The sequence below is a fragment of the Ceratotherium simum genome, chromosome 1 (assembly GCF_057802395.1).
Source record: "Ceratotherium simum simum isolate JZ-2026a chromosome 1, ASM5780239v1, whole genome shotgun sequence".
Classification (NCBI taxonomy): domain Eukaryota; kingdom Metazoa; phylum Chordata; class Mammalia; order Perissodactyla; family Rhinocerotidae; genus Ceratotherium; species Ceratotherium simum.
In genome coordinates, this window is record NC_141900.1 from 88,981,881 (window position 1) to 89,009,536 (window position 27,656).

General features: G+C 37.9%; 1 protein-coding gene across 1 annotated transcript in view; it reads left to right on the plus strand.

Moving 5' to 3' along the window:
• Positions 1-27,656, plus strand: part of EXOC4 (exocyst complex component 4) — a 740,211-nt gene that overhangs the window by 33,506 nt on the left and 679,049 nt on the right. Inside the window, exons 4-5 of the mRNA XM_004430750.3 lie at positions 16,624-16,808; positions 24,311-24,420. Of these exons, the coding sequence (XP_004430807.1) occupies positions 16,624-16,808; positions 24,311-24,420 (295 nt within the window). The remainder of the gene's footprint in view (positions 1-16,623; positions 16,809-24,310; positions 24,421-27,656) is intronic.

The following is a 27,656-nucleotide window of genomic DNA, read 5'->3' on the forward strand; positions in this document are numbered from 1 at the left end:
GGCACATACACATCTATTTGAGTCTTGAGTTTTTGTAGTGGGCCTGCTTTTAAGTAAATGCCATGTATTAAAAATAGGTTGTTAGAATTTGTGTTATGTTCATTTTAGGATTTCAGATTTTTGTTTTATGGTCGTATTATTTAAGGGCTAATTTATTTACTTAAGAGCTAATCAATAATGAATACTGTCTTTTTTTTTTGACTTACTTCCTTAAGAACCTCATTAAATACTTCTTTAAATTCTTGGTTGCAAGTTACAGAAATTCCACTCTAGCTAGCTTAGGTAAAAGAATTGCTTTACTCATGTATCCAGTCTGCTAAAAGGATGGGAGTATATGTGGAGTGCCACCTGTGTGTTCTTTTTGCAGGTCTTCTTCCTTCTTCTCCTGTAGACTGTTCCTTCCACGTGTGGGCCGGGTTTGGGTGTTGGAGGAGGAGAAGGAGTGGAGGCTGTAGCCTACATCTTTCTGGTTTTGCAGAGGAAAATAATCTTTTTTTTCTACTTTGAACATGCGGGCGTAGGATCTAGTTTGGGCCAGCTTGGGTACTGCGATTGTCAGTTCCAGCTAAAACTATGTGGTTGCGAGGGTGAGGGGCCTGGTGAGTGGGGTGAGGAGGAAGAGCAGTCACCTCCAGGAAAGGTGGGTGTATGAGATACATTTCCCAGAAGTTCCTTTTTTCTATTTGTAGTTCTTTATGTGTTCTGGATACTAATCCTTTGTCTGTTAGATGGGTTAATCCTTTGTCTGTTAGATGGTTTGTATCTTCTCCCAGTTGGTGGTATATCTTTATTACTTTGTTATTGTGTCTTTTGTTATAAAGAAGTTTTAAAATTTAATGCAATAAAATTTCTCACTCATTTTCCTTCATGTTATGTGATTTTTATTTTAAGAAATTTTCTATCCCAGGGGGCTGGCCCTGTGGTATAGTGGTTAAGTGCGTGTGCTCTGCTGCTGGTGGCTCGGGTTCAGATCCTGGGCACGCACCGACGCACTGCTTGTCAGGCCATGCTGTGGCGGCGTCCCATATAAAGTGGAGGAAGATGGGCAAAGATGTTAGCCCAGGGCCAGTCTTCCTCAGCAAAAAGAGGAGGATTGGCATGGATGTTAGCTCAGGGCTGATCTTCCTCACAAAAAAAAAAAGAAGAAATTTTCTATCCCAATGTCATAAAGAGATCGCCTATGTCATCTTCTTTAATCAATTTAGAATCTGTTTTCATATATGGTATGAACTAGGGATCTAATTTTATCTTTAAATAGCTGCTTGGCTTAGACCAATTATTGAATCCATTTCCTGCTGATTTATAATGCCATCTTGATCACATACCAAGTTTTCACATATGCCTGGGTCTGTTTCTGAGCTCTTTATTTTGTTCAGTTAGTCTCTTGTGTATCTGTACCAAAACTATGCTGTTTTAATTCCTATAATTTTATAATGTGTCTTGATAGCAGGTGAAGATACTCCCTCACCTTCCTATTCAGAATGGTCTGTGCTATTCTTGGCCCTTTACTCTTCCATATGAATTTTAGTATCAGCTTGTCAAGTTCCACAAAAAGTGTGATGGGATTTTGATTAAATTTAAGAGAATTTCTTCTTTGTAGTATCGAGTTCTTTCAGTGAACAGGATATGTCTCTCATTTATTGAAGTCTTCGTATACGTCCTTTTATAGACACTTAGTAATGTATTCCATAGAGGTATTATGTGTATTTTGTTAGTTTTCTTTTTGGGCATCATATTTTTTGTTGCTTTTTAAAACAGTAGCTCTTTATTAATTACAATTTCTAGTTATTTGTTGCTGATATATAGGGATGTGATAGATTTTTCTTCTTTAATTGATCATGTATTTCCCTGAACCTAATCCCAATCCTGTCTGTGTGGAAAATGATGATTTATTCTTTAAGACTTGGCTCAAATTTCATCAAGTCCCTGAATGTTCCAGGTAATTAGATTAGATGCTTTTCTCTTCTTTTTTTAAAAAATTATTATGTATTTATTTTTATTGTAATAAGAATATTTAACATGAGTAACTGCTTTTCTTTATGGTTCCATAAGCTGCGTGTATTTCATTGTAATATAATTGCCTTTGTTTGTCTGGTAGTTCATTGAGGGCAGGAGCCATATCTTACCTATTTTTGTCTGCCCTGTGTTTAGCTTAGTGCACCTCATATAGTCAGAGTTCACAGATCATTAGCCAAATGGGTAACTATGTGAAAGACTCATATCAATGTAGAGAAAAGGGCGTTTCCTCTCCAGGAGCTCTGGTCTGTTTTTTCTTCTTTTTGGCAAAGTTCTCTAGTTTCTAACCTTTCCTTTTTGCAATATTTAAATGAACAACAAAAGCAGTAGTTATAATAGCTAACATGTATTGAGTACTCACTCTGTGCTGGTACCATTTTAAGTATATTAACATTTGTTAATGCATTTCATTCTTGTAACAACCCTGTGAAAGAAAAGTTTCTGATATCATCCCCATTTTCCAGATGTGGTTGCTTTGAATGATCTGAAGAGTTGGTATATTCTAATATACAATGAAGATTTCATGGAGGTGGGATTTAAGATGTGCTTAAAAGGTCAGAAATATTCTTCAATTTGGCCTTCTGTCTATAAGAGTGAATAGTAAGATCTAGAATTTCTCTTTCATTGGACTTCATATGAAAAAATAATCACATTTTCTTTCCTTATGGTTATCTGCTGTTAGAACTAAAATCTACTTAAGGCGTCTCAAGGGTCCAAATGGAAATCTTTGGTAAAAAGACATGAGGAGAGTGAAGACAAAACAATGTAGTCTTTCAGAACCCTCTGATTTCCTTGGATTTGTTTATCAAAAGATTTCACATTTCCATTTTAAGGCAGGTGCAGATGCCCAGTAATTTAATCCCTACTCAGGTTAATAAATCTGGAGTAAATAAATCAGTGGTGACCCATGGCTTTTGTCAGCTCCTGCAGTTCCTACTTCACCATCAGACTGGTCTCATAGCTATAGGCTTGGCTTCTAGATGGGATATTTATTTCTTCTTTTGATATGATAACCTGAGTATTGCATAAAATAATTAAATTGTCATGACAGGGACTGTCTGCAAATAGGCATGGCCTTTTGTTTCCTTCTTCAAGGTAAACAGCTGCTGTTAGCTTATGAAAAGCTAAAAGTGATCCAACAAGAAGGCTGTGTCCGTCACATTGAAATCAGAGACTTGATTAATATTGTAGCCTGTAGCTTTGTGATATGTACGGTTTAAATTAGACCTTTGCAGTCATTGTGCTGGTGGATGCAAGCACATTAATGACATAATTTCTGGTTGCCGCATCACATTTCTGCAGTCTGTCCTTTGTATTCCACTCACATTAATTGAAGTAATTTTGCCAGTGAAGCGTGTTTCAAACCTCTGCATTTAAATTGAAATTTTAATTCCCTTATTGTCTTGAAAAGACGGCTGAAGATGCCTTGTTACAGGTTTCATTATCACTCAAAACACTCCAGCTGCTGGTTCTAAGGTACAATGACTGATTAATTCTGGGAAGAATTATTAATATAAGAATAACAGCTTCTTCCCTGTGTTCATGAGCTATCCAGGAAGGGTATTTCATGATAGTTAATATTTTTATGAACTTTTTTTTTTAAGGAAAATTTGTGTGGAAGTCTGCATCAAACTAAAATTGCACAGATGAGCTTTGAAAACCACTTACACAAGTTCTGATTTATCAACCCATAGAAGTCAGTTCATAATTGCATTCAATCAGTGGAAACCAAGCCAGTGCGAGTAGTTTCGAAGCACTTTAGCTGACAGTCGCAATGCTTGTGACTAAAATAATTTTTTCATTTCTGTCTTCCTGAGATTGTAGAGATTTTGAATGTCTCTTAATCATATTGTCTCTTTTTATTTATTTGCCTTTTCAAAAAGAATCCATAGCTGTATACTCAGATAAGGATTATTATGATAATTATAATAATAACTTATGTTTATGTGGCTACCTTCTTCCCAGAGGATCTCAGAGTGCTTTACTGAGAGAATGGTATAGTGGAATTATTTCACTTACACTGAAAATGAGGCCACATCTGGGATAAAGAGAGTAAGGCGCCTATTTAATTCCATAGTTTTCTAAGATCCTATAGTAAAAATATGTTTGTAATATTTTCAGTTTACAAGATCCTTTGCAGTAGTTGGACAACATTCAAGGTTGTGAATGTCAGCATGGGTCTTGGGGTGGGTCAGACGGACCTGTGCTTGAGTCCCAGCTCTGACTTTTATTAGCTGGATGTCTTGGGGCTAATTATTTAATGTGACTTTGCTGAAAGTTGCTGTTGAGAATACATACTATATATCTCCAGAGGTTGTCAAAAGGATTAAATGAGATATTAAGCTATGTATGTAAAGTACACATAGTATACATAGTATGTGCTTAGAAATATTATTTATAGTTAACTGGTTATCTTTACTGATACTGTGAGAAAGGATATCGTGATTGTTCCTATGTTATAATCTCAAAAACTGGTCTGAGGTCGACTTGTTTTGAGCTGATAAAAGAGTTGAAGTGGAGGGCTGGCTAGGTTAAGCATTTTTGATTCCTTTTCTTCTTGCCCAACATGGACGTCGATCTGAATGAAAGGCTAGCCCACATTTTATACAGTTAAAGGAATTCCTGTAGGCAGAGATAGGATTTTTCTCAGAAAATAAGTCCAGTCTGCTCTAACACATGCACAGATGGATGATCAAGACCTCGAAGTTCTATACCATATTTTTGGGATTTGGCATGGACTAATTTCAGATTCTGTGCTGACAATTGCCTCCTCAATCTACATCAAGTATATGTTTGTAGGGTACCCATTGACTGGCTAATTATAAGCAATGTAAAGTGTTGGTAAACTATCCAAGATCAGCTTCTTGCAAAATCTGCACTTAGGTAACTAAATGTGTTAATCTACTGGCTATTGTAGTTAGAGAAAAGCCAGTTCACCATTGGAGAGTGCTTTATCAAAAACGTTGATTTTCGTGTTAGAGTGGTTGATGTTAAGATATTCTTTTCTGTCAGTGCTTAGGTGGCAGCACCAGTGGATCAATGAGGTTGCTCTTATTTGTGCCAGTAAAATTGTGTCATTAGCAAATAGACTAATTATTTTCTTGTCCTTATGGGCAGGGAAGGGGTGATCATGCATCCTTTATCAAGTGATTAATGTACAAGTAAGAAAAAAGGGGCCAAAACACACATCCCTTTTATCTGGCTTGAAAGTTTCTGAGATCTCAGAAGATTTTCTCATCGTGACTCTGGGAACGGTATTGAGGAGAAAGCTCTATAAATATGAGGAGCTGGAACATTCTAGTGAACTTACTGGACTTAACTTGAAAGTGGTTCAGTGACTGTGCAAAAGTGTTTCAATATTCCATATAGATTTCTCTACAACATGATAAAAAATATATCAGTGATCAATAATGAAATAGCCACCGTTAAAGCCCATCTGTTCTTGGTGGAGAATATTGATTTGAATGACTGATGCCAGTATTCTATACTAATAATTTATCAGGAAAGAATCTGGCACATATTTTGATAGATGGGCAAATGAATGCGACAGTGCCATCGTTGATCACTTTTGTTGTTGGTGTATGTATCTGTGAAGGTGGCCTTAACCTTGAAGGAGCTTACATGCTAGTAGAGAGAGACAGATGCTGAACAAATAAAGAGTGTCTCATACCATGATCAGTACAATAAGAAGGGGGACCAGGAATACTGGGGGCTGGGGGTGGGGGTGAGGGTGGGGTCATGTGGTTTGCTATTTAAATAGGGTGCTAAGCTGTAGCTGCTTCCAGCTGCATTTGGGACTCCTTCCTTCCCTCAAACACCTGTGTTTGATCTTCTTTTGAAAAGATTTAGGAAAAGCTGAAAATAAAGTTACTAAATGAATAAACTTGGCTTTTGTGTCCAAAATTAGGTGAGTAGTCTTAGTGTGGCAGCTTTATTTTTCTCCTAACAGTGCGGGGCTTTGTAGCAACTCTTTTTCTTGGTGCTTAATGCCCTTTTTGCTTATATTTGTTTTTGAAGGCTGGGGTTTCTGAAAGCCGTGCAAAGCCGTGCTGTTTGATAGGCACAGAGTCATTCTTCTCTTTTGTTTCGCTCTTTTATCTGCTCTTCATTTGCCTCTTGCATTTCAAAGCAAATAGAAATTCTGTTGTATTATACTAAACCTCATAGGTTCAGCAGTTTTCAGTTGGCTCGCTTGGCTGTAGGGCAGTGATTCCTAAACTTGTGTGCACATTGGAGAACCTTTGAGAATTCTGAAGCCCAGGTCACACCCCACACCGAATAAATCAAAGTCTCCGGGGGTGGGACGCCAGCTTCAGTAAGTTTTGACATTCTCCAGGTGATTCCAACTGGAGAATTTGGAACCGTTGATGTAGGATATAGCTTGTGCTGTGCAAATAGAGCAAAACTAATTGTGTTTGACTTATTTAACACCAGCTTAAGTAGTTAGAAACCAAGGACTTGCATGGGACAGACACGTCTGATGATATTCACATTTATGGTAGAAATGTCGTTTGACTAAAGTTGCTTTGTTGCCATCCTCTATTGGCAGTTTCGGGAAAAAGCTGACGAGTATTTGGCTTTTATTCTGATTTTATAGCCTAATTATTTGGTCAAAAAGAGTTTCATTTAATGGTTAAATTAGATGCTCTCCAGATTTGGGCTGTCGTGGAACTCTTCAGGGCTGTCATCTTGCTGCTCTGGTTCCTGTATCCTTGCTGTGAGTTCTTATATGACTTATTGCTGGGACTTAATGGATTGAAATTGGGGCACAAATTTATTTATTGACAAGTGGTGGCTAGGTACAGTTTGCAGTACAAACAAAATGGATTTAAAAGCCAGATGTTCTTAATTCTAGTTCTGACCCAACAACTCACCAGTTCTGTGAGCTTAGACAAATAAATCGCTCTCTCTCCCTGTTTTTTAGTATCCTCTTTTGTAGAGTGGTTATACAAATACACTGTCTGCATTACCAGATGCTTGTGAGAATAAAAGTGAGATTTTGTATGGGTAAAGTGCTTTGTAAAATATAAGGTATTATGCAAATTTAGTATGGTATAGATATCATCATCGTCACCACCATCACCCAGTGCCAGGTAAAAAGAAAAAGCAGTAGTCTAGGGCTTGTTTCCATTAAGCAGCATTTCTCTCCTGGTGCTACTGTCACGTCACTAATGCATATATATATTTTTTTTTTGTGAGGAAGATCAGCCTTGAGCTAACATCTGATGCCAATCCTCCTCTTTTTTACTGAGGAAGATTGGTCCTGGGCTAACATCTGTGCCAATCTTCCTCTACTTTATATGGGACACCGCCACAGCATGGCTTGACAAGCGGTGCGTTGGTGCACTCCCATGATCGTCCGAACCCTCACGCTGCCAAAGCTGAGCATGCGCACCTAACCGCTGCGCCAGCAGCCCCGCCCGCATACGTGTTGTTTTAATCAGATTAACTGTGCGTTTGTGTTTACACACTTTAGTCTGTAGAAGGAATGATCAAAGTAAAAAATAATACGCAAGTCCTTTGCTGACATCCTTCATCCTATTTCTGGTTTCAGCCTCACATATGGACTTGCTTGAACAGGTTTTTGATTGGTCAGTCTCTGGTCAGATGGGGACCCTATATATGTGTAAATTGCAGCAGATGACAACCCATGTTGTTGCTGGGAGCCCTCTATCTCAACTTGACGATGATCTGAGAATGCTGATCAGTAGCTTTTGCTTGGCTTCCCAAGATAGGAGGCACTTGTTAATAAGTCTATTTTCTCTGAGATTCAGTCCAATACTAATTACTGGTGGTTGCTCAGCTCTTAAAATGAAAAAAAGCCACATTCCTCTTACATTCCTTTGTGGGATTTTAATAGTTCATGTTGGTAAAGAGCTGTATAAGTGCTGAGCATTTCTGATGGATTTGGGGCTCTTGCAGAGTGTGGGGGAAATTGTCTTGATTTACAAGTGAGTCTGAAGTGATTCTCAGAGACCTCCTTTGCCAACTCTTGAGAGTTCTGTAACTTTTTCTTGTCCCACAATAACAAATAAGATGACAAAGGTAAAGGACTTTGAGACACTTATTAAATGAGAATATCTTTTCTGGTGGTCTCTTCTTTTGTATTTTGGAGTAGAAATCTAGGTTTTAATGCTCCCTTTATGGAGCACTGATGGGAACTGAGAATTGAAGGGATCAAAAGATTAGGAACAAAGAAGTATTTTTTTTTTGTGAGCTTTTCCATAAGCAATTATAATTCTTATCTTTCTCATAAAGTATTAGGTATAGTTTAATTTCATCAGAAAAGTAATTGTGAACAGATCTAAGTCCATTTAGAACAAATAAGGCTCTTAATTTGGCGTTATGAATCTGATAAGCCCTAAATATGTGCATAACTTTGGACTTGGAATTCTGTCTCTCGAGTGTTACATTAAGGAAAGAATTAAGAATTTTAATTGTTATGTGTTCAAAAAATATGTATACAAGGGTACTTATCACAGTAAGTTTTATGAAAGTAAAAAAATTAGCAGTTAAATATAGGGAATTGGTTTAAATCATTTGTGGAATACTCATTATGGACTAGTATGGAAACGCTAAAAATCATATATTTGGTAATGGGTAGATGTACTGCCAAGTGAAAAAAGCATATTTAAAAATAGTATTTTTGTAAAAACTTTGGGAAAAATGATTGGAAGGAGTCAGGTTAAAATATTATATTATTATGTCTGGTTAGTGAGAACATGGACCATCTTTTTCCTTTGTGATTTTCTGGGTTTTTCAAGTCTTCTTGATTGAGCATGTATTACGTTTGTAATTTGGAAGAAAAATAAAGGTTAAGAAAAAGGTATATTTTTGGGCTTTTTTTTATTGGTAAAATTAGGGTGGGACCTCAGTCTTCACAACCTTTAAAGGTCCTTTACAATAGAAAATTCTTACGTTTCGTTTCTCAGATATTGTCATTCTGTGAGGCTTGGGCTGATGGAATCTCTTGGAAGACCTGGCTGCCCCTGCTTTACAAGAGTAAAAAAAAACGGAATTTATGCTTTAATAAAACGTGGGAGTTGTTTGTGGTAGAATGCCCTGATGTTTAAGAAAAAAAACAAAACAACAAAAAAAGGAGAACCCCGAAGAAAGCTTAAGAATAGCTTAATAAAGTGATATGCTTTTAGAACAAGTCTGTTTCACAGCAGTAATAGGATGAGCTCTTTCAAGAAGCTAGAAGTCACATTTGATCTCTTTTGAGTTTTGTTTTCTAAGATAGATTTGAAGATACTTTAAAGAAGAAATCCACGAGTAAAAGGCCTTTTCTTTGACAGCACTTTATCTTAGAGGCCCCCTCCCTTCATTCACTTATCAATAACTTCATCTCATTTGCTTTATCCTGTAAATTCCATTATCTCCCAGGCAGTCTATTGCATTAAGCCGTTAGTACCTAATATCGCCTCATTTACATTGACACATGCTTGACCTCAGCCCTTCTCCTCTCTCTGTTAATGCACCAACAAGCACTGATATCTCTCTGGAGCATTATCATTTAGCTGTTAGCTCAACTAATAACAACCCTTCATTTGAGCTGATGAAGGTTTATTAAATAAAAACGTGCAATAACCCTGGCAGTAATGAAGGCAGAGTGGAGGTAGACAGCATCCTGTTTTTAATGGTAAAAGCATGCTGAGTCTGCATTATAGGTGTTGGGTTTCCTGAGGGAGAAGGGGCACCTGAATTGGTGGATCAATATTATGTTAGCAAACTGATTTTAAGAATGGGTGTTTTTGTTGCCTGATTTGATCACTGTTGATTAGCTATAGGCTGAAGAGTTAGGGGAACAATAGTGTTCTTGCTCCAGGCACTTGGCCCTGCCCTGTGGTGCAGCTTTCTTGGGAAGTCTGTCTTAAGTACCAAACTGTCAATAGCCCTGAGGCCTTCAGTCGGTGGCAAAGCTGAGCCATAGGGAGCCAAAAACATCTTAGTCTTCTCCCGTGAAGCTGGGATCAGAGATTCTGTTTTTGCTATAGATCCCCTAAGACTCTTCAAAACCTTCATCATAGCCCCAAGCCTTAAATAGATGCCCTAGTGTTCTCTCTTGTATGTCCCACACCCTCTGCCTCTGCACCCCATCCATTTTGCATGAAGAGCACCGAAGCTATCCTCTACTTCTGTCGCCTGAGGTGGCTGGTGTCATGCTCTAAACACAAGTTGAGTGGATAACATTATCAAGTTTATATTTAAGAGGATTGTTGTGAACAAAATCCTTTGGGGTCACATGCTTGTGGTTTTATATCACATACATAGGATATTATCTTCCACTAATAAAATTGTTCCTAGTTTCTCTGATGCGGTTAAATACATAGGGTTCTGTAAAGGCTGCAGTGTTCTACAAACAGCGCTGTGATGTCATAGGTGCATCTAAGCTTTCGGATCTGCTCCTAAAACTGTTAGATTGAACCATATGAAACAGCCAATATTTGATCATGTTTGACTTATAAAAACAATCATTTCATATTGTTCAAATTTCAAATTAATACATGAAAAATAGTATGGTTTTCTTGTTTTGGTTTTTTTTTTTTTGGCTGCCTTTAGTTTTTTTTTTTCACTAGTTCCTGTCTGATAAAGAATAAAATTTCTGCTTTGAGAAATATGGTATAGCAAAATGGAAACGTTTGGTAAGTGAATGATCTTGGGATTCTTGGTGAGAAACATCTTCACTGCTTGCGTAGAGGTGGGTAAGAATCATTCTGCATTCAAAGGGAGACTTCCGTCTGGGACTCCCCAAGCCTGAATATGGAGACTTCTGGGTAGAGGGTTGTCTTGAGGAGCAGGGCCTGAAGCCAGCAGAGTTTGCTTCCAGCAGTTCAGGGGCAGGGTGGCCATAGGCCAGTGACCTGGGCACTAAGTAAATCTTGGGTTCCAAGGCATGTTTTTTGTTGTTCATAGCCAAAGATTTTTGGTGTTCTTATTTCGTTGAGGCTGTTCAAAAAGTTTGTTTAAATTGTGTCCTGTTATAGATATATAGGAAGGAAGAAGGTATCAGTTCTCTGGAATAACCTAATTTCGTATCTTTTGTTGCATCTGTTAAGTTGGGCCAAGGCAACATTTTCAGAATGATTATGTTGTTTTACTAGAAAAATGCTTCCTTAAGGGAGACATACTGACCTATTGAAAAGTGACAGAACATTTTGGAGCCATGTAATTATCGGAGTCTTGAAGGAAATATTTGTTTTGGACTCAATAGTGGCAAACATTTGCTTTCTTTGGGGACTGTTGTTGCCAAAATAAGCATTTTCATTAGCTAGCAGATGGTTTAGTTATCAGGTTGGCTTTTTGTTTACTTATAAGTATTTCTTCTTTTTTGGCTTGAACCTTAATTCTATTTAGAAACAGTTACTAATATCATTTACCTTTGTGTATCTCAGCTCCCCAACTAAAAAGAAAAATAAAAAAGATCAGTAGTTTCTTTTCCAGCATTTCTTCAATGAAGCAGCTGTTGAGAATGGCTGACTTTGGTGTTCCTCCAAAACATTTCCATTGGTTCATGTTAAAGCACAAAACTAGATTTTTTTACCTAATCAGCTTGAGTAAGACTGACAGAAGACAAACACTTAACTATGAAATAATAATTTCCTAATTTAAACCAAAATGAAATTGAGAAATAGACATTTGGGAAAGAAAATTTTAAGGGTAGTATAGTTCCTAATTAGAAAGATTTCCTTTATTGTAAACTTACCTCTCAACTCAAGGCAAACTTTTTGAAATACCAGGCAATTCTTGATTATGTACTTTTTTTTGGGAGGAAGAGTAGCGCTGAGCTACTGTGCCCATCTTCCTCTATTTTGAATGTGGGTCACTGCCACAGCATGGCTTGTTGAGTTGTGTTGGTCCTTGCCTGGGATCCGAACTCACGAGCCCCAGGCCGCCGAAGTGGAGTGTGCCAAACTTAACCACTAAGCCACTGGGCCAGGCCCTTGATTATGTACATTTTAACTGTACCTTTGACCTATTTTTTTAAGTTCTGGAAACATTTTTTTGGAATTTCTGTTTTCTTAAATGAATAGATATTAGATCTAATAGCAAAACATGCTGTCCTGTTCAATATCATGTGTTAAAATGTTTTGTAAATGTTTGCTTATTTTTATAATCCTAAAGGAAGTATTTGTTTTCAACTCCAAAACAGATTTCTGTTATCTGTATGGGCAGTCTGTGTTGAGTAGAACACTAATGTTCTGTTAGATAATTGGTATTCTGTGAAAAGATTCCTAGCTAGTAGTATCCTTTTTCCCCCAAAATTTATTTTTGAAAATATGTGTAAGAAAAATTCCAAATACATTTAGTCGGCTCATTATGTAGTAATCTACCTTTACAAAACAATGTGGTGGGGCCCGCCCAGTGGCGCAAGCGGTTAAGTGCTCGTGCCCCGCTGCGGTGGCCCAGGGTTCGCTGGTTCGGATCCCAGGTGCGCACCGATGCACTGCGTGGCAAGCCATGCTGTGGCGGCGTCCCATATAAATTGGAGGAAGATGGGCGTGGATGTTAGCCCAGGGCCAGTCTTCCTCAGCAAAAAAAGAGGAGGATTGGCAGACGTTAACACAGGGCTGATCTCCTCACAGAAAAAAAAAAAAAAGAAACAATGTGGCATACCTAAGAATTCTAGGAGGTCATAGGAGAGATCATTTGGGATATAAGTGCATGGTATTCCATCTGTGAATAGATGCGTAGACGGCATTTACCAACGAACTATTCCATTGTATGTTGTCTATTTGATCTTTCATCTACTGTGTCTTGTCCTATAATTTTAATATATATTTGTGACATTATTCATTGTTGTGTCACACTTATGAACCCAATTTTGATAATTTCTCATAGCAACTAACCTGTGAGACCATTTTGTTGCTGTCTACTTTAATGCTACTGTATCTCTTGAATTCCTGTTGATGTTTCATCAGTGTGTTATTTGAAAAGTGCTCTCTGGTCATTAAATTTGGAAAATAGTGAAATAATGTATAAAATGACCACTTCTCATACATTGGAAAAAAATCTCTGTAGTTGTATTTTTATCAGTAGTTAATGCACATTTCTTTTTCTTTTTCTTTTCTTTTTGTGAGGAAGATCAGCCCTGAGCTAACATCCATGCCAGTCCTCCTCTTTTTGCTGAAGAAGACCGGCCCTGAGCTAACATCGATTGCCAATCCTCCTCCTTTTTTTTCCCGTTTTCTCCCCAAAGCCCCAGTCGATAGTTGTATGTCATAGCTGCACATCCTTCTAGTTGCTGTATGTGGGACGCCGCTTCAGCATGGCCGGACAAGCGGTGCGTGTGTGTGCGCCCAGGATCCGAACCCGGGCCGCCAGTAGCGGAGGGCAAGCACTTAACCGCCAAGCCACGGGGCCGGCCCCAATGCACATTTCTAAATGTAGATGATATTTAATGATTTCTCTGCTAAGACAGCCTAAATGTTAGTAAATGCCTGGAAACCAGACCCCCCAATACCACAGCACTGACCATCAGTGATGGTCAGTTGGGTTGGCTGTTTACTGCCTCATCAAGTTTTCCTTATGTGTAAACTTGATGGTACAGCTGCTTAAGACCAGATAAGATAAATGTCAGGTTTCTAAACTGATGTTCTAGGGATCAAGTGTTGCATTGGCAATTATTTTCTTCAAATTGGTTTGAGCACCACTTAGTAAGGTTAGAGTAGGGGAAGACAATGACCTTGCCTGGCTTCCATAATTATAGCTTTATAAATAAACTTTTAAAAAGTGAAGGCTGGAAAATAAAGTGCTGTATTTCATATAGACTATTCTGTATTCTCTTTGTGGTAAGGTTTTCAAATCTGTGAAGTTCTAAGACTAGTCTTGATTATATAGATGTTAATTGTACTTGTATTTTTGTGTATGTGAGGAAGATCAGCCCTGAGCTAACATCCATGCCAATCCTCCTTTTTTTGCTGAGGAAGACCAGCTCTGAGCTAACATCTATTGCCAATCCTTTTCCTTTTTTTCCCCCAAAGCCCCAGTAGATAGTTGTGTGTCATAGTTGCACATCCTTCTAGTTGCTGTATGTGGGACGCAGCCTCAGCATGGCTGGAGAAGCGGTGCGTCGGTGCGCGCCCGGGATCTGAACCCGGGCTGCCAGTAGCGGAGCACACGCACTTAACTGCTAAGCCACGGGCCCGGCCCCAATTGTACTTGTATTTTGCATCAAGAAAACATATTCAGAAAGTTTGTTCTCTAAAGGGTTATAATGGTGCTATGAAGGTAACAGCACTTTACTGAAAATGCTGCATTAAAACGTGTTGGAAATACCCTCCGAGGTTTCTTTATCCACAGCATGAATAGATTCTGTTAAAAATGATTTCAGTGAGCACTCACTGTGTGCCAGGTGCTGTGCTAAGTGCTTTACCTATATTTAAAAAAATTTAAGTGGCTTTGAAAATTGACATTGTCATATAAATTTGTATTTGGAACATGAGCCGTTTGGGTTAAAAATCTTCATGCAAATTCCTACAAACAAATCGAGTGTGGATGTGCAGTGGGTGGATTTTAAGCATAAATATCTCAGCTGGATTTAATTACCTTAAGGGATAAGGCTACATGATGGGCCAGTGGTTTACCAAATTATTTTTCATTTTCTGGATCTCGATGTCACTAAAGGTTAATGCATCCTCTTTTCTCTGCTAGAGACCCGCGTTAAAATCCATTTTAGATCATAAGTGTAAATGAATTTGTTGTTGTTTTTCCTCCTTGGGGACACTTTGGTCATTTTGTGAGACTGCCTTTCCATTTGGAATTGCTGGCAGCTTGCACAAGGCCCAGGGGCCCTCGTAGCAGGGGCAGTTGCAAGTCAGCATGAAAATGAACTGGCAGGCTTCAGAGGGCAGAGCGGGCCCAGGGCTTGTCACTCTTTCATTCCTTCATTCTTTCTTGGTTAACTTAGGGAAACTTATTTGCTGCTGACATTTGATTATAGCACATCATGAAACAAGTGATGTTTGTGGGTAAGCCATTGCATTTTCCTCCCCGTCTCAGGCCAGTTTGTTTTTGGCAGCCACCAAGCTCTCTATATTTCACTGTCCACAAACTTATACTGGCATAGATCTGTGATCACCATTTTTGATCACTGGTATGTTTCATGACTTTCATTATCAATTGTTTTTGTATGAATGCTTTATTTTTTAGGAGCATGTTTATATCCATAATTACTTTTAATGTTTTTACCCTGAAGTAAGTATTATTAGTTATTGCCTTCATCTGTACATATTTGGAGTATTTAGAAGTATAACCTAAGCGGGTAATAGTCACAGCACATTAATTCCTCTAGGGAGCTTGGTAGTGCTCTTTTTCCTCTAAGTTCAGCTTGTAGTCATCTCTTCTCTATTATTATTATTATAATATATATTTTTTGCATTCCTTGTGTTTCTCTCTCCCCCCCATTTTTCCCCCAAGAACTAGTACCTAGAGAATACCCTTCACTTGAAGCTTCTTTTCTTTAAAAAATGTACAAGATCTTTATACATATAGAAAGACATATATATTATTTTATATACATGGATAAATGGGATCATATCACAAACGCTGTCTTTTTTTTCCTTTACAGTTATCACTTTGATTTCACAGTGAGTTGCTCCAGGTTCCCTGAGTCCCTCAGCTTCTCCATTTGTTGTAGGCATTCTTACACCAATCTTATTCATCCAATCCTTTTCGTCTTCAAAACTCCCAAATTGTGCTCTATACCAGGAGTATCTCCCTCTCCGTAGTTCGTCTTCTATTCACCATTCAAATCCCATTTGTTCTATCACACTGGATCAGGCCAAGGAGAGGTGATGACTGCTATTGTCTGCTTGTAGCATTCATGCATTTACCCGTGTGTGTATGTATGAGACAGTGATTGACTATATATAGAAACACATGTAGACTTAGGCTAACCAAGCTCTAACTCGTGATCATCATGAGAATCAATTATTAAAAAATTTATGGTGTGCTTTTATTTAGTCTTAGTCTTAAAAGGCTAGCTTTGACTAAAAGTTGATTCAAACTGTTATTACATGGAGTTCTTGTGAGAATATGAATGATATAATCATTTAATTGGGGAGGTCATTTTACATTGTCCATTGATAGGCAGTGTATGTGTGGAAATAAATAGTATGTACAGCTTTGTTGTTGTGCTTTACATGCCTTCATATTTATCTTTGTCAAATTGTTTTCTTCAGCAGTATCTGTCTTAGATGTTAAACCCTTTAAGGGCAGAACTAGGCCTTATCTACATTAAACTCTACAAAGTGTGATGTGTGCTGATAAGGTTCTCATAAACTCCCTTTTGATAGCACCTTTTTAAAAAATTATTTATTTATTTTTATCTGGCTTTTTAATTTTATTGAGGTCACATTGGTTTATAACATTGTGTAAATTTCAGATGTACATCATTATATTTCGGCTTCTGTATAGACTGCATTGTGTTCACCACCAAAAGTCTAGTTTCCATCTGTCACCATACATCTGTGACCGTTACCCGTTTCACTCTCTCCCACCTCCTTCCCCCATAGTACCTTTTAAAAAATAGTCTTTCTTATTTATAATATTGCTAGATTATTTAGTTGTCATGCTTAATTGTTTTTCTTTTTTCCCCCTTTTCAGGTGTCAGCAGTTGAGTCTTTGGAGGGTCCCCTGCTTCAGGTGGAGGGACTGAGTGACCTTAGGTTGGAGCTTCACAGCAAGAAGATGAACCTCCACTTGGTTCTCATAGATGAACTACACCGACACCTGTACATCAAATCGACTAGCCGAGTTGTACAGCGTAACAAGGAAAAAGGGAGAATGAGGTTGGTTAAAGAGGCTCCTTGCCACAGTGTTTTGCGGGAAGGTAGTATTTTAAGGAAAATTGTTTCCCAGAATATTGTTGTAGTTTTTTTTTCACTTTTCTTTTTAACATACTGTCTCTGAAACTATAAGATGGTTTTTTAATAGTAAATATTCCATGTTCTGAAAGGCTGACATTCAAAGTTCCTTCATTCCTTCGTTGTACATTTGTTGTGGTCCTCATATGTACAGATACATGAGAAATATTTACTGTGGGCCTTTAATATACTGGATCAGAAATATCCTGGTATATCGCAGAAGGAAGTGAAAAAAATCCCTAAATTGGACAGTGAAGTCAATCTAATTAAGAAATATAGATGTATGAACTGAAGTTATAAAATTCTTTATTACTTAGGATTGCATTCAGCTTTAGACAATTCTTTTTATGGAATAGCTCAGGAGAGGGGCCGGCCCCTTGGCTTAGCGGTTGAGTGCGCACGCTCCACCCCTGGCGGCCTGGGTTCGGCAACCGGGCGCGCACTGATGCACCGCTTCTCCGGCCACGCTGAGGCTGCGTTCCACATACAGCAACTAGAAGGATGTGCAACTATGACATACAACTATCTACTGGGGCTTTGGGGGGAACAAAAGGGAGGAGGATTGGCAGTGGATGTTAGCTCAGAGCCGGTCTTCCTCAGCAAAAAGAGGAGGATGGGCAGGGATGTTAGCTCAGGGCTGATCTTCCTCACAAAAAATAAATAAATAAATAAATAGCTCAGGAGAGGTCCAGAGTGAACACTTTTGTTTTATCCCTGGGCTGATTGTAGTGTTGTCCTATATTTAAGGGCCTGGGTGGACTCAAGAAATTCGTTAGGTTAGTGTGGACTTGGTAGGGAATAAGATCTTAAGACAGTAGAACATTGGAATTATTAACATGTGTCAGATAGCTGTGCATGTTATATGTCCTTCTAACTTCCTTTAAAATAGACATTAGATCTTTTCAGAGTTTAGCACTATCTACTGAAAAATACATGTTCATACTTTCTAATCCAGTTATAGACAAGAGGAGCACTGGAAGCAGTGCATGCTGAGAATGAAGTCTTTCAAGTCCTGTCCCGTTCAAACAAAAATTGCCAACTTTGTGTGTGATGCTTCAGTTTAGTCAGAAAGCCTAACAGAGAAAGAGAAGTTTCTATCTCTTTTTTGCAGATGGGCACTAGAAAAACTTCTGCCAGGCACACAAATTGAGCTAAGGGTTATGTTCCTGAGACTTCACTTCAAGACTGGATCTGAATAGAATAACTCTCAGTACCTAAGCAGAGAGTAAAGTGGTGGGTGGGGGCAGAGCTAAGGAAATTCCTTCCACAGTGTCTGACGGTAAATAAATATTAGCTCTGAATAGATGTGTTCCCATGCAAGGATTAAAAAAAAATCACTCTGGGTCCTGTGAAAATATTCTGTAGCACAAGGGGAAGTGAGCATTACCTTGAGGTCTCAGGGAAGAGCATTTATGTGAAAAAAATTTTATAAAGCAAAACAAGAAAAATTTAGGAGACTAAAGCTCAAGGTTTCTCGAAAGATACAAGATGATGTATTTAGTAGGTTAGAGTATTGTTGACAATGACCACTCTGTCCCCCTCTGCTGTAGTGGGAGTAGTGTCTTGATTTTTGGACTCTTACTTTTGCGCATCGTTAGCACATGTGACACAAGGAGGGTCTTGAAATGTGCTTGTGCCCGTGGGCATGCCTTCTCGTGCCTCTGCCATTGCCATGACGGGGTTGGTCCTAGGAGGACGATGAGAGACATGTGGAACATGTGGAACTCAGCCAAGATCAGCTGAGCTGCCCAGCCTGGATCAGCCAGCCAGCAGAATATGTGCTTATTGTTGAACATCACTGAGATTTTGTGGTTGTAGGCAGCAAGCATAGAGGTTCTATGAAGTGCTAGTGGGGAGCTGTAGGGATATAGGGAGAGATACTCAGACAGCTAATAAAACATGAAGAAAGTGTAGGGAAAACCAAAATAAAGAGAGGAATTTAAGTCTTTGATTAATATATTAGAGGGAAGAATTGACTCAGTGACACAGAGGAAAAAATTTCCGCATCATGGAGAGGAAAAAGACGAGATGATGAAAGAAAGATACTGGATATGAAAGATGGAGAATGGTGATCAATCCAATGATTTTAGGTATTCCACAGAATGACACTAAAATGATAGTGTTATGGGCTGAGTTGTGTCCCCCTCCCTATATATTGAAGTCCTAACTCCCGTACCTCAGAGTGGGACTATATTTGGAGATAGGGTTTTTCAAGAGGTAAATAAGTTAAAAAGAGGTCATTAGGGTGGGCCCTAATCCAATAAGACTGGTATCTATACAAAAAGAGGAAATTCTGACACACACCCACATAGAGGAAAGACCATGTGAAGAGACAGCAATAAGATGGCCATCTACAAGCTAAGGAGAGAAGCCTCAGAAGAAATCAACCCTGCCAACACCTTGATCTTGGACTTCTAACTTCCAGAACTGTGAGGAAATACATTTCTGTTGTTTAAGCCACTCAGTCTGTGGTCTTTATTATGGCAGCCCTTGCAAACTAATAGAGGAACAGAAGCAAAAATTATAGTGTAATAAAGAAACCTACTTAAACAGAAAAAACAAGACCTTGGTTGGCAAATTAAAAGGATTCAAGGTAAAATTAATAAAAAAAAAACTTAGATATGATCAGGAAATTTTTATGAATTTTGAAAACTAATTCTGTAAGCACCGGAAGGAAGAAAATTTGTTACAAGAAATTATGTTATCTGCCATGACAGAGATAGTTATTTGCCCACCCAGTATCCATTCTCACCTTCTTTGCTTTTAATGACAACTCTTACTTTGTTCCTGGTGGCTTCATGCCCAGCTAAATACACAACTTCAGTGTTCATCAAGAAGAGTATGGTTCATTGAATTATGGTGTATCTATGCCATGTAATACTAGACCTTAAAATGAATGAGAAAGATCTCTGTGCTGATAGAGAAAGATTTCTAAGGTATATTCTTGGGTCCAAAAAAGCAAGCTGAAAAACAGCATATACTGTATTAACCAATTTGTGTAAGAATTGAGAGGATATATATTTAAATATGTAACCTTTATATATAGATATTAATGTTTGTATGTATATGGACAATTCCTGGAAGGATAATGCTGAAACACTGATAAAAGGAATTACCTATGGAAAATGGAAATGGGAGTTGGGAGTAGGAAAGAAGGACTTATTTCATACCCTCTGTGCTGTGAAGGTATTCATCATAGGCATATTATTACTTTAATAATAATACAATGATTGATGATGCTTTTGAAGATTACTTTTAAGGAAATGTCAAAATGTTTACTCTTGAAGGAAAAAACTAGGATTTAAAATTCTATACAGGATGATGCAAAGAATGTTGAGAAGAGAACATGTGTACATTTTTGTGGTGTGTATGAGTGAGTGTGTGTGTGTGTGTGTGTGTATGTATGTGTAGGGGGCCAGGAATAGATGGACAGACAGAGACTCCTTTCTGTAAAATGTTTTGGAAGGCATTACATCGAAATTATATTAGTAGGTTATTGTTATTTTCTTTGTATTTTCAAAAAAGAACCTATAATACCTTTATAATCAGATAAAATCAATAAAAAGTTATTTAAAAAATAGTTAATTCTTTTACTTATTGTATGCATCCTGGGTTAAGACTTGATTTGACCTTGCTTCCTTGGATACTCTCTAGCTCACGGAGGAGAAAATTTCAGACTGGTGGATTTCGGTGTCCATGTTTATCTCTGAGTGTGTACAGAGTGTCCTTGATCCCATTTTATTATTTGCTCTGTAACTTTTGTCTTTAAAATTCTTTTCTTTTTACATGTCTGTTTTGTCTTTGTTATCTTTCAGTTCTTTCTCTTTTTTTTCTTCTTTGCTTAGATTTTAGCTTCACTTTATTTGGTACATATTACATGTCTTCAGTCTTGGTCTGTCATTTGAGACCATGACTCTGACTTTTACATTCTCTGCATCATTCATTATTTTTTCTGTATGTTCAGGCAGATCTTAGAACTATAGAGAATTACTGTGCCAGCCATTCCTGTTTCATTATTCAGTTAAATTTTCTTACTAAGGGCATATCATCTTTGATAGACATTTCTCCACTCAGTTTGATTTAACAAATTTTTACGAGCACTCTCTCTTTGATACATACTGTGCCAGCTGTTGGGGTTATAGAGGTGAGTATATTAGTTACTAGATTTACAACTTCAAGTTCAACTCACCTCTGTCAACTTTTAGTTTGACAATAAAATCAGCCAAATGAGCTGCTGCTGTAAATTTTGGACATAGGTTGGACATATATTTATTACAAGTGAATGAACAGAAGTTCTAATTAAAAAGCAAATGTTTAATAAGCTATTAGCACTTCTAACCTTCTTCTTGAAAAAACAAACCTCAACTTTTCATGGCTTGAAATACTGAAATCAGACAAATTTAGCAGTAGGTCTTTACTAGTTGGATGAATGGTTAACGGCCAGAAAGTCTTTGCCATTATGGTAATAGAGGTGGTTGTTTTTGGTATAGTTTAATTTACTTTACAGTTTTCCTGTCTGCCACCACGTGCTTATTAAATAGCAAACCACATTCAATCACAGTATACAATTAGTAATTTTGGGGAGACTGTCTTATACTGGGAAGGATTTTATATACATCAGCTGTCTTTTTCAACTCCGCTATGAATGATTCTGAATGGATTAAAAATTTATAATCATGTATTTGAAAAGAAAAATAACTTCTATCAATGTTTCTTTCAGAATAAAGCAGTACAGAGCATTCATATTAATTAGAAATTTGTAAAGAACAATCTAGTTTTGATTTTTTTTTCAATGTTACTTCCTCTGAGAGATTCAAAACCCTTTAAAGATAATAACTAATTCTTTCTCAACTTCATCTCTGATGTATGAGGAGAACAGGCCTTTTTCTATCTTCTGAAATGGAAACTGAAGTATATACTACTTAAATGCGATATTCTATAATAGCACCTATTTTTTTTGAGCTTCATGTCTGCAGTAAGTAAATGAGTGGGTGTGCCCCATTTCTGTTGCACTCTTGAGACCGTCTTTTCATAAAAGAACAAGAGAAAAACCAGAAGTCATTTCCAGAGTTACTTGCCTTTGGGTTAGTGTTCACAAAGGAGAAAATTGAAGCCCAAGAGAAAATTTTAGAAAGAGAGATGAGTCTATGAAAATAGTTTTTCAGTAAATTGACTTTCTAAAAGTTTATTGATGGAGTTGGAGGGCCCTTCTGGCTCTGATAATAAAGTCAGCAGGTTATGTTTTTCAGAGTTAAAATGGCAAGCTGTTTATCACCCTATATTTAACTGAAATACATTTTTAGGTTAGAACTGAGAAAATAATTATAAGTTTTAATCTAAGGTGAATCGTGCACATCTGTGTTTATATAAGTGTGTGTTATACTCATATGTATACATATCACTGTGCACACACTTAAGTGCTGACTGTACTGCTTCATCTATAGGCTTGGCAGGCAGTATTCCAGCTGTATACCTGAATTTTCCTGCTAATTGATACTTTCATTTACCTATCCTTTAAAAATAACTCCTCCACCTTTGTTATGGAAATATTTATAAAATATATTATTTTTCATATCATTTAAAATTGAAATTAACTTTTTCTCCATTACTCAGTAGCAGCACTATAAACACCAGTGCTTATCCTCTGTCTCTCTGGGTGTTTCTATCCAGGGGCTAGGGAGGCATGTAGAGCTGCTTTTCTAATTGTGAGTAAAATGCAGGTGAGAGAGAATGAGGTAGTTGAGAGGAAAAAATGAGAAGACAACAGGAGTCAGTATATAGAAGATAAGTGATAGATCTCTGATCTAATTGATTTCATAAATAGACAAACTACTGTGACAAGTCAGTGGATTCGAAGGATTATCTTAAGATAGTTTAGGCAAATAGGAACTTACAGCTTTATATTGGAGAAAAAGAGTTATTGGAACTAACTATTCCTGGTTCAGTTCCTGGTAAATGCTATTTCTGTTACTTTTATATCTTATACTTCACTTGAGGTTTCACATTAGTCTGCAAGTGATCCCAACAATTGGAAATGTGCTAAGTTTTGTTTAGCTCACATCTTAGTCATACTTGGATCCTCAGCACTGAGCGCAGTGCCAAGCACATAACAGATGCTCAAGACTTGTTTGCGTAGTGATTCCCCCTTCCTTGTAATAAGTGAAAAGGGAGAAGTTAGTGACGGTCATGGTTACCCTCATGGCCTAGGACAATGGCTCACGTGTTATCAGCATGCGAAAAAAGTTATACCTTAAATGATATTTTTGCTGTTTAACTTAAAGTTTGTTTTTCAAAGTTTTCTGAAAATACGTTTATTTTTTTATTAGTTTAAAAATACACACATACCTAGCACTTTGGTTCCAAAAGGAGTGTGGGAGTGAGATGGGGATATGTCACTAGGTGGGGGCAGATGTTCAGAATTGCACACACCCCTCCATCCCATTTGGAGAAAGCTCTCCTGCAGGTGTGTTCTTGTCCCTGTTCCCCCTTTGCCTGCCCTTCCTTTACAAACCACTTTGAGAGTCGCTTCCATGGAGCCACTGCTACTGATGGGGATTTGCTGGGACTGGAAAGAGGTGAGAACTATGACTGTAACCTCTCCACCCTTGGGACTTAGAGAAGCTTTTCTCTTGTAGAAGCGATATGATTAGATGATTCGGTTTCTTGAGGGTAAGGCACAGGTGTTATTTTCCTTGGCATTGCCGGCATTCTTACACTTAACAGATGCCTGTAAGTGGGAATTAACTTGAAAATTTAATTGTTTTTTAATAGTCTTTGTGTCATTTAAAATTAATGTGTTTATTTTGGAGACTCTAAAGTTAATCATTATGAGGGTTAGGCCTTTTTGGAAAAGGTGAAATGGGTAATCAGATATTGAATTAACCTGTTTGAGATTCCTTAAATCATCTTTTATTGTAGTGATTCTCAACTTGATGAAATTTATGAACCTCTTTTAAAGAAAATTAAATGTAGTGAACTCCCAGAATACGTCAAAAAACTCCAGCTTGATAAACACAAGTTAAGTAGGCTAACCACGGTTAAACCTTCATTCAGTTATGGTACGGTGCCATTTGACCTTTCTTTGCTGATAGATTAATTTTAATATAGAAATAAAGGAGGGTACTGAAATTGCATGGCATAATTTCGTTATAACGTGGTCATCCAGTTGATCCAGAGCATACTTACACTAATTTTTTTAAACCTAGCATTGAAATGAAAAGACAAAATAAAAATTTAAATTAGAATACATCTTTATACATTGTCTGTGACAATCACCACTTTACTGGAAATATACTTGGGAGGTATTTGAATTCACAGTGTAAAGAGGGCTCATGACAAAAAGAAAGTGATAAGGGATGGGCACGTAGTATGACATAAGTTGGTTTCGGAGTCAGTGGTAAATAACTACTGCTACTTTTCGCCTTCAGCTCCCTTGTGAAAGATGCTTCTCCTGTTCCTCTGATTGATGTTACAAACCTTCCTACTCCTCGAAAGTTCCTTGATACCTCTCAGTATTCTACTCCTGGAAGCTCAAGTTGTAAGTATTTAAATCTTCAGCCACTAAGCTTCTTTTTATTGTCTGTGGTTCCTAGGCAAAGCCCCCGGAAGCCTGTGGGGTCAGGGGAGGGTGGTCCTGAGGTTGGTGCCTGGAGCCTGTGATGAGCCCTTTGCCACCCTCAGAGGGAATAAGATAGAAGATGATTGGTTGGGCCTGTTGCATTATCAGGGTTGAAAACTGGCAGCTGCGTCTGGTCCGCCTGCTGACTCCAGCTGTAGATGTGTTTTATTTGACCAGCATGGTTTGTTTTTCTAAGGTTGAATTTGAATGCTTTTGATGGAGCCTGTGTTTTCTTTTTTGCTGTAACGTCTGTTGCTCCTGTTACTTTTACCCAGCTGCTTCCCCTATTATATTCTCTGTCTGGTCCTTGGGAGCTTTTGAGTGTATGACTCCTGTCTTATATCCTGATTCCTTGTGTCTTCCAGTGGCCTCTATACTTCCATGTGTGCCTGCATGCACATGCATGCACACACACACACACACAATGCGCTTTGAGGACATATCTATAAACTAATCACATTTCTTCTTGGGCTACCTAATATCCTGAATAAGACAAAGGAGAGCCATTTTGGCCTATATTTAAAGTTGGGGGATGGAGAGTGGACTTTGAATATGGGTGCATAGATTTAGGGGAATTCTTCTGGAATGGCTCAGACCTGCCTTGTCAGAGGGTTCAGCTCAGCTGGGCTCCGAGAGCTTCTGGGCAAAGAGCGTCTCTGCTATTGCAGCTTTGGGTTGGGGAGAAGGGGACTGGATGTCTTTGTGGGAAGCCCCGCAGGTGCCTTCATGTGACAGCCTAAGTCCTCAATGCCTTTTAAAGAAATAATAATGTCGATTATCATTGGATTTTCAGATAAAAATTAGTTCTTTTAGTTCTTACTAGTTCTATAGTCCTACAGAGCTTGAAATAATGAAAAGGTAGAAAAATAATTTGGATTCAATCAATATATTTTGTGTAACTAATTGGAAGTGTTTCTTTTGAGAGCTTAACAATACATTGTTGTTGCTGGGGCATATTTAATTACCTTTAAAATATCATTTAATTAAATTTTGGAGTTATTCAGGCTTGGAATCTTGAATTTATTGCTTTTACTGTAGGAGAAGAGTGGGAATTATTTTATAATACATTTTTCTGTTAGTCTACTTAGTTATTGAGTTTGTGGGCGAAAAAAAAACCCAAACACTTATTTTTTTAATGACACTTTGCAAAGGTTTGTACTGAAGCCTGTTCCTGGAGTTAAAAGGTTTTGTTTTCTCCCTCTTTCTGAGGTAGTATGCTATCCTTTGAGTTTTGACACTGCTTTGAGCTGTTGTAGAGTGTGGAATTATGAAACAGAATATATATTTATACTTTTGTATTTGACTTCTACCTTCTGTGGAAATTACCACAGAAGGTAGAAGTACCACTTGTGTTTTTATAATGTGAATTATCATTGCTTAGCCTGGTTACGTCAATTTACGTAAATGCTGCCAACTCATTGGCCAAGTAAAATAAAAATTTTAATTGTTTATGAAGACATGAGAGGGCAGGCGTTTTGCAAATGAAAAGTACTGTATAAATAGCAAGTAAGTAGAAAAATGCCACTTATTGCAAATTTCAGCAGAAACTAATTTTGCTACATCTATTATTTTTCATAAGACAGCTCTTACTCTTTGATGGGCACTTTTTTTGTCAGGCCCTGTAGTTAGCATTTATCACTTAATGGAGTTCAAGGTGACACTTTGACTTTGGCAATCTATTCCTTCATTATCGGGAACAACTCTTGAAGAACCGCATGGTAGTTTACTGGAGCTGGGGCTATTATGGATCCTGCTTGTAGACATGTGTACAAACCTATCCTTTTTGGAAGGGCTCATTTCTTTGTTTTGAAGACTGGTGATCTCGTGATTTCCCTGTGGGTGCCTGAAAAAGGAAGGTAGTTAAAATATTATTGATTAAAATCAATGATAGCAGTAGTTAAGATGTGTTTAGTGCTTTCTATCTGTGAAACAATATTTTAAGTGCTGTATGTGACTTAAGTCATTTAGTCCCTCAACAATCTTATGACATAGGTACTACTATTAGCCCCATTTTACAGATGAGAAAACCAAGGCTTAAGGAGGTTAATAATTGGTTTAAGTTGACACAGCTGACAGGTAGTAGAGCTGTGATTTCCACTCAGGAGCTGGGTTCCAGAGTATGTGCTTCTAACCAGTTTGTTTCCTGCAAATAAGCTAAGTATGCTTTGTGTATTAGTTTTCTGTTGCTGCCACAACAAATTACTACAACATAAATTTATCATCTTATAGTTTTGTAGGTTAGAAGTCCAGGTTGGGTCTCACTGGGCTAAAATATGGGTGTTGGCAGGGCTGTGTTCCTTTCGGAGGCTCTATGGGAGAATCCATTTCTTTACCTTTTCCTGCTCCTGGAGGCTGCCCCTTTCCTTGACTCATGCTTCTCTTCCTCCATCTTCAGAACCAGGGACAGTGGGTCACATCCTTCTTATGTCACATCTCTCTGACTCACTCTTCTGCCTCCTCCTTCCTCTTTTAAGAGCTCATGAGATTAGAATTATCCACTCTGGGTAATTCAGGATAATCTCTCCATCTCAAGGTCCTTAACCTGAATCACAGCTGCAAAGTCTCCTTTGCCACGTAAGGTACCATTCACAGATTCTGGGGATTAGGATGTGGATCTCTTTTGGGGACCATTATTCAGCGTATCACACTCTGCACTGCCTAAAGTCTTTTTTTTTTTTTTTGAGGAAGATTGGCCCTGCACTAATGTCTGTTGCCAATCGTCCTCTTTTTCTTTTTTCTCCCCAAGGCCCCAGTTCATAGTTGTGTGTCATAATCGTAGCGTTGTAGCTCTTCTGTGTGGGATGCCGCCACAGCATGGCTTGATGAGCGGTGAGTAGGTCTGCGCCCAGGATCCTAACCGAGGAACCCTGAGCCACCGAAGTAGAAGGCACGCATTTAACTGCTCCGCCACTGGGCCGGCCCCTGCAACTGCCTGATTTCTGACTTAAGTTATTTTTAGGAACCAATGTGTAAAAATTCGACTTTCTTGAAATTATGTGTGAAGTCTTTTTAAGTCATTGCAGTTCTAGTCTTTAGGACTATATTAATCTGGGTCACATTATTAAAGGAGATTGTGTAAATGAGTAAGATGTAAATTATGTAGAGAACTGCATAAAATGTTACTAAGTACGTATAAAAGTGTAGGGTTGATGAAA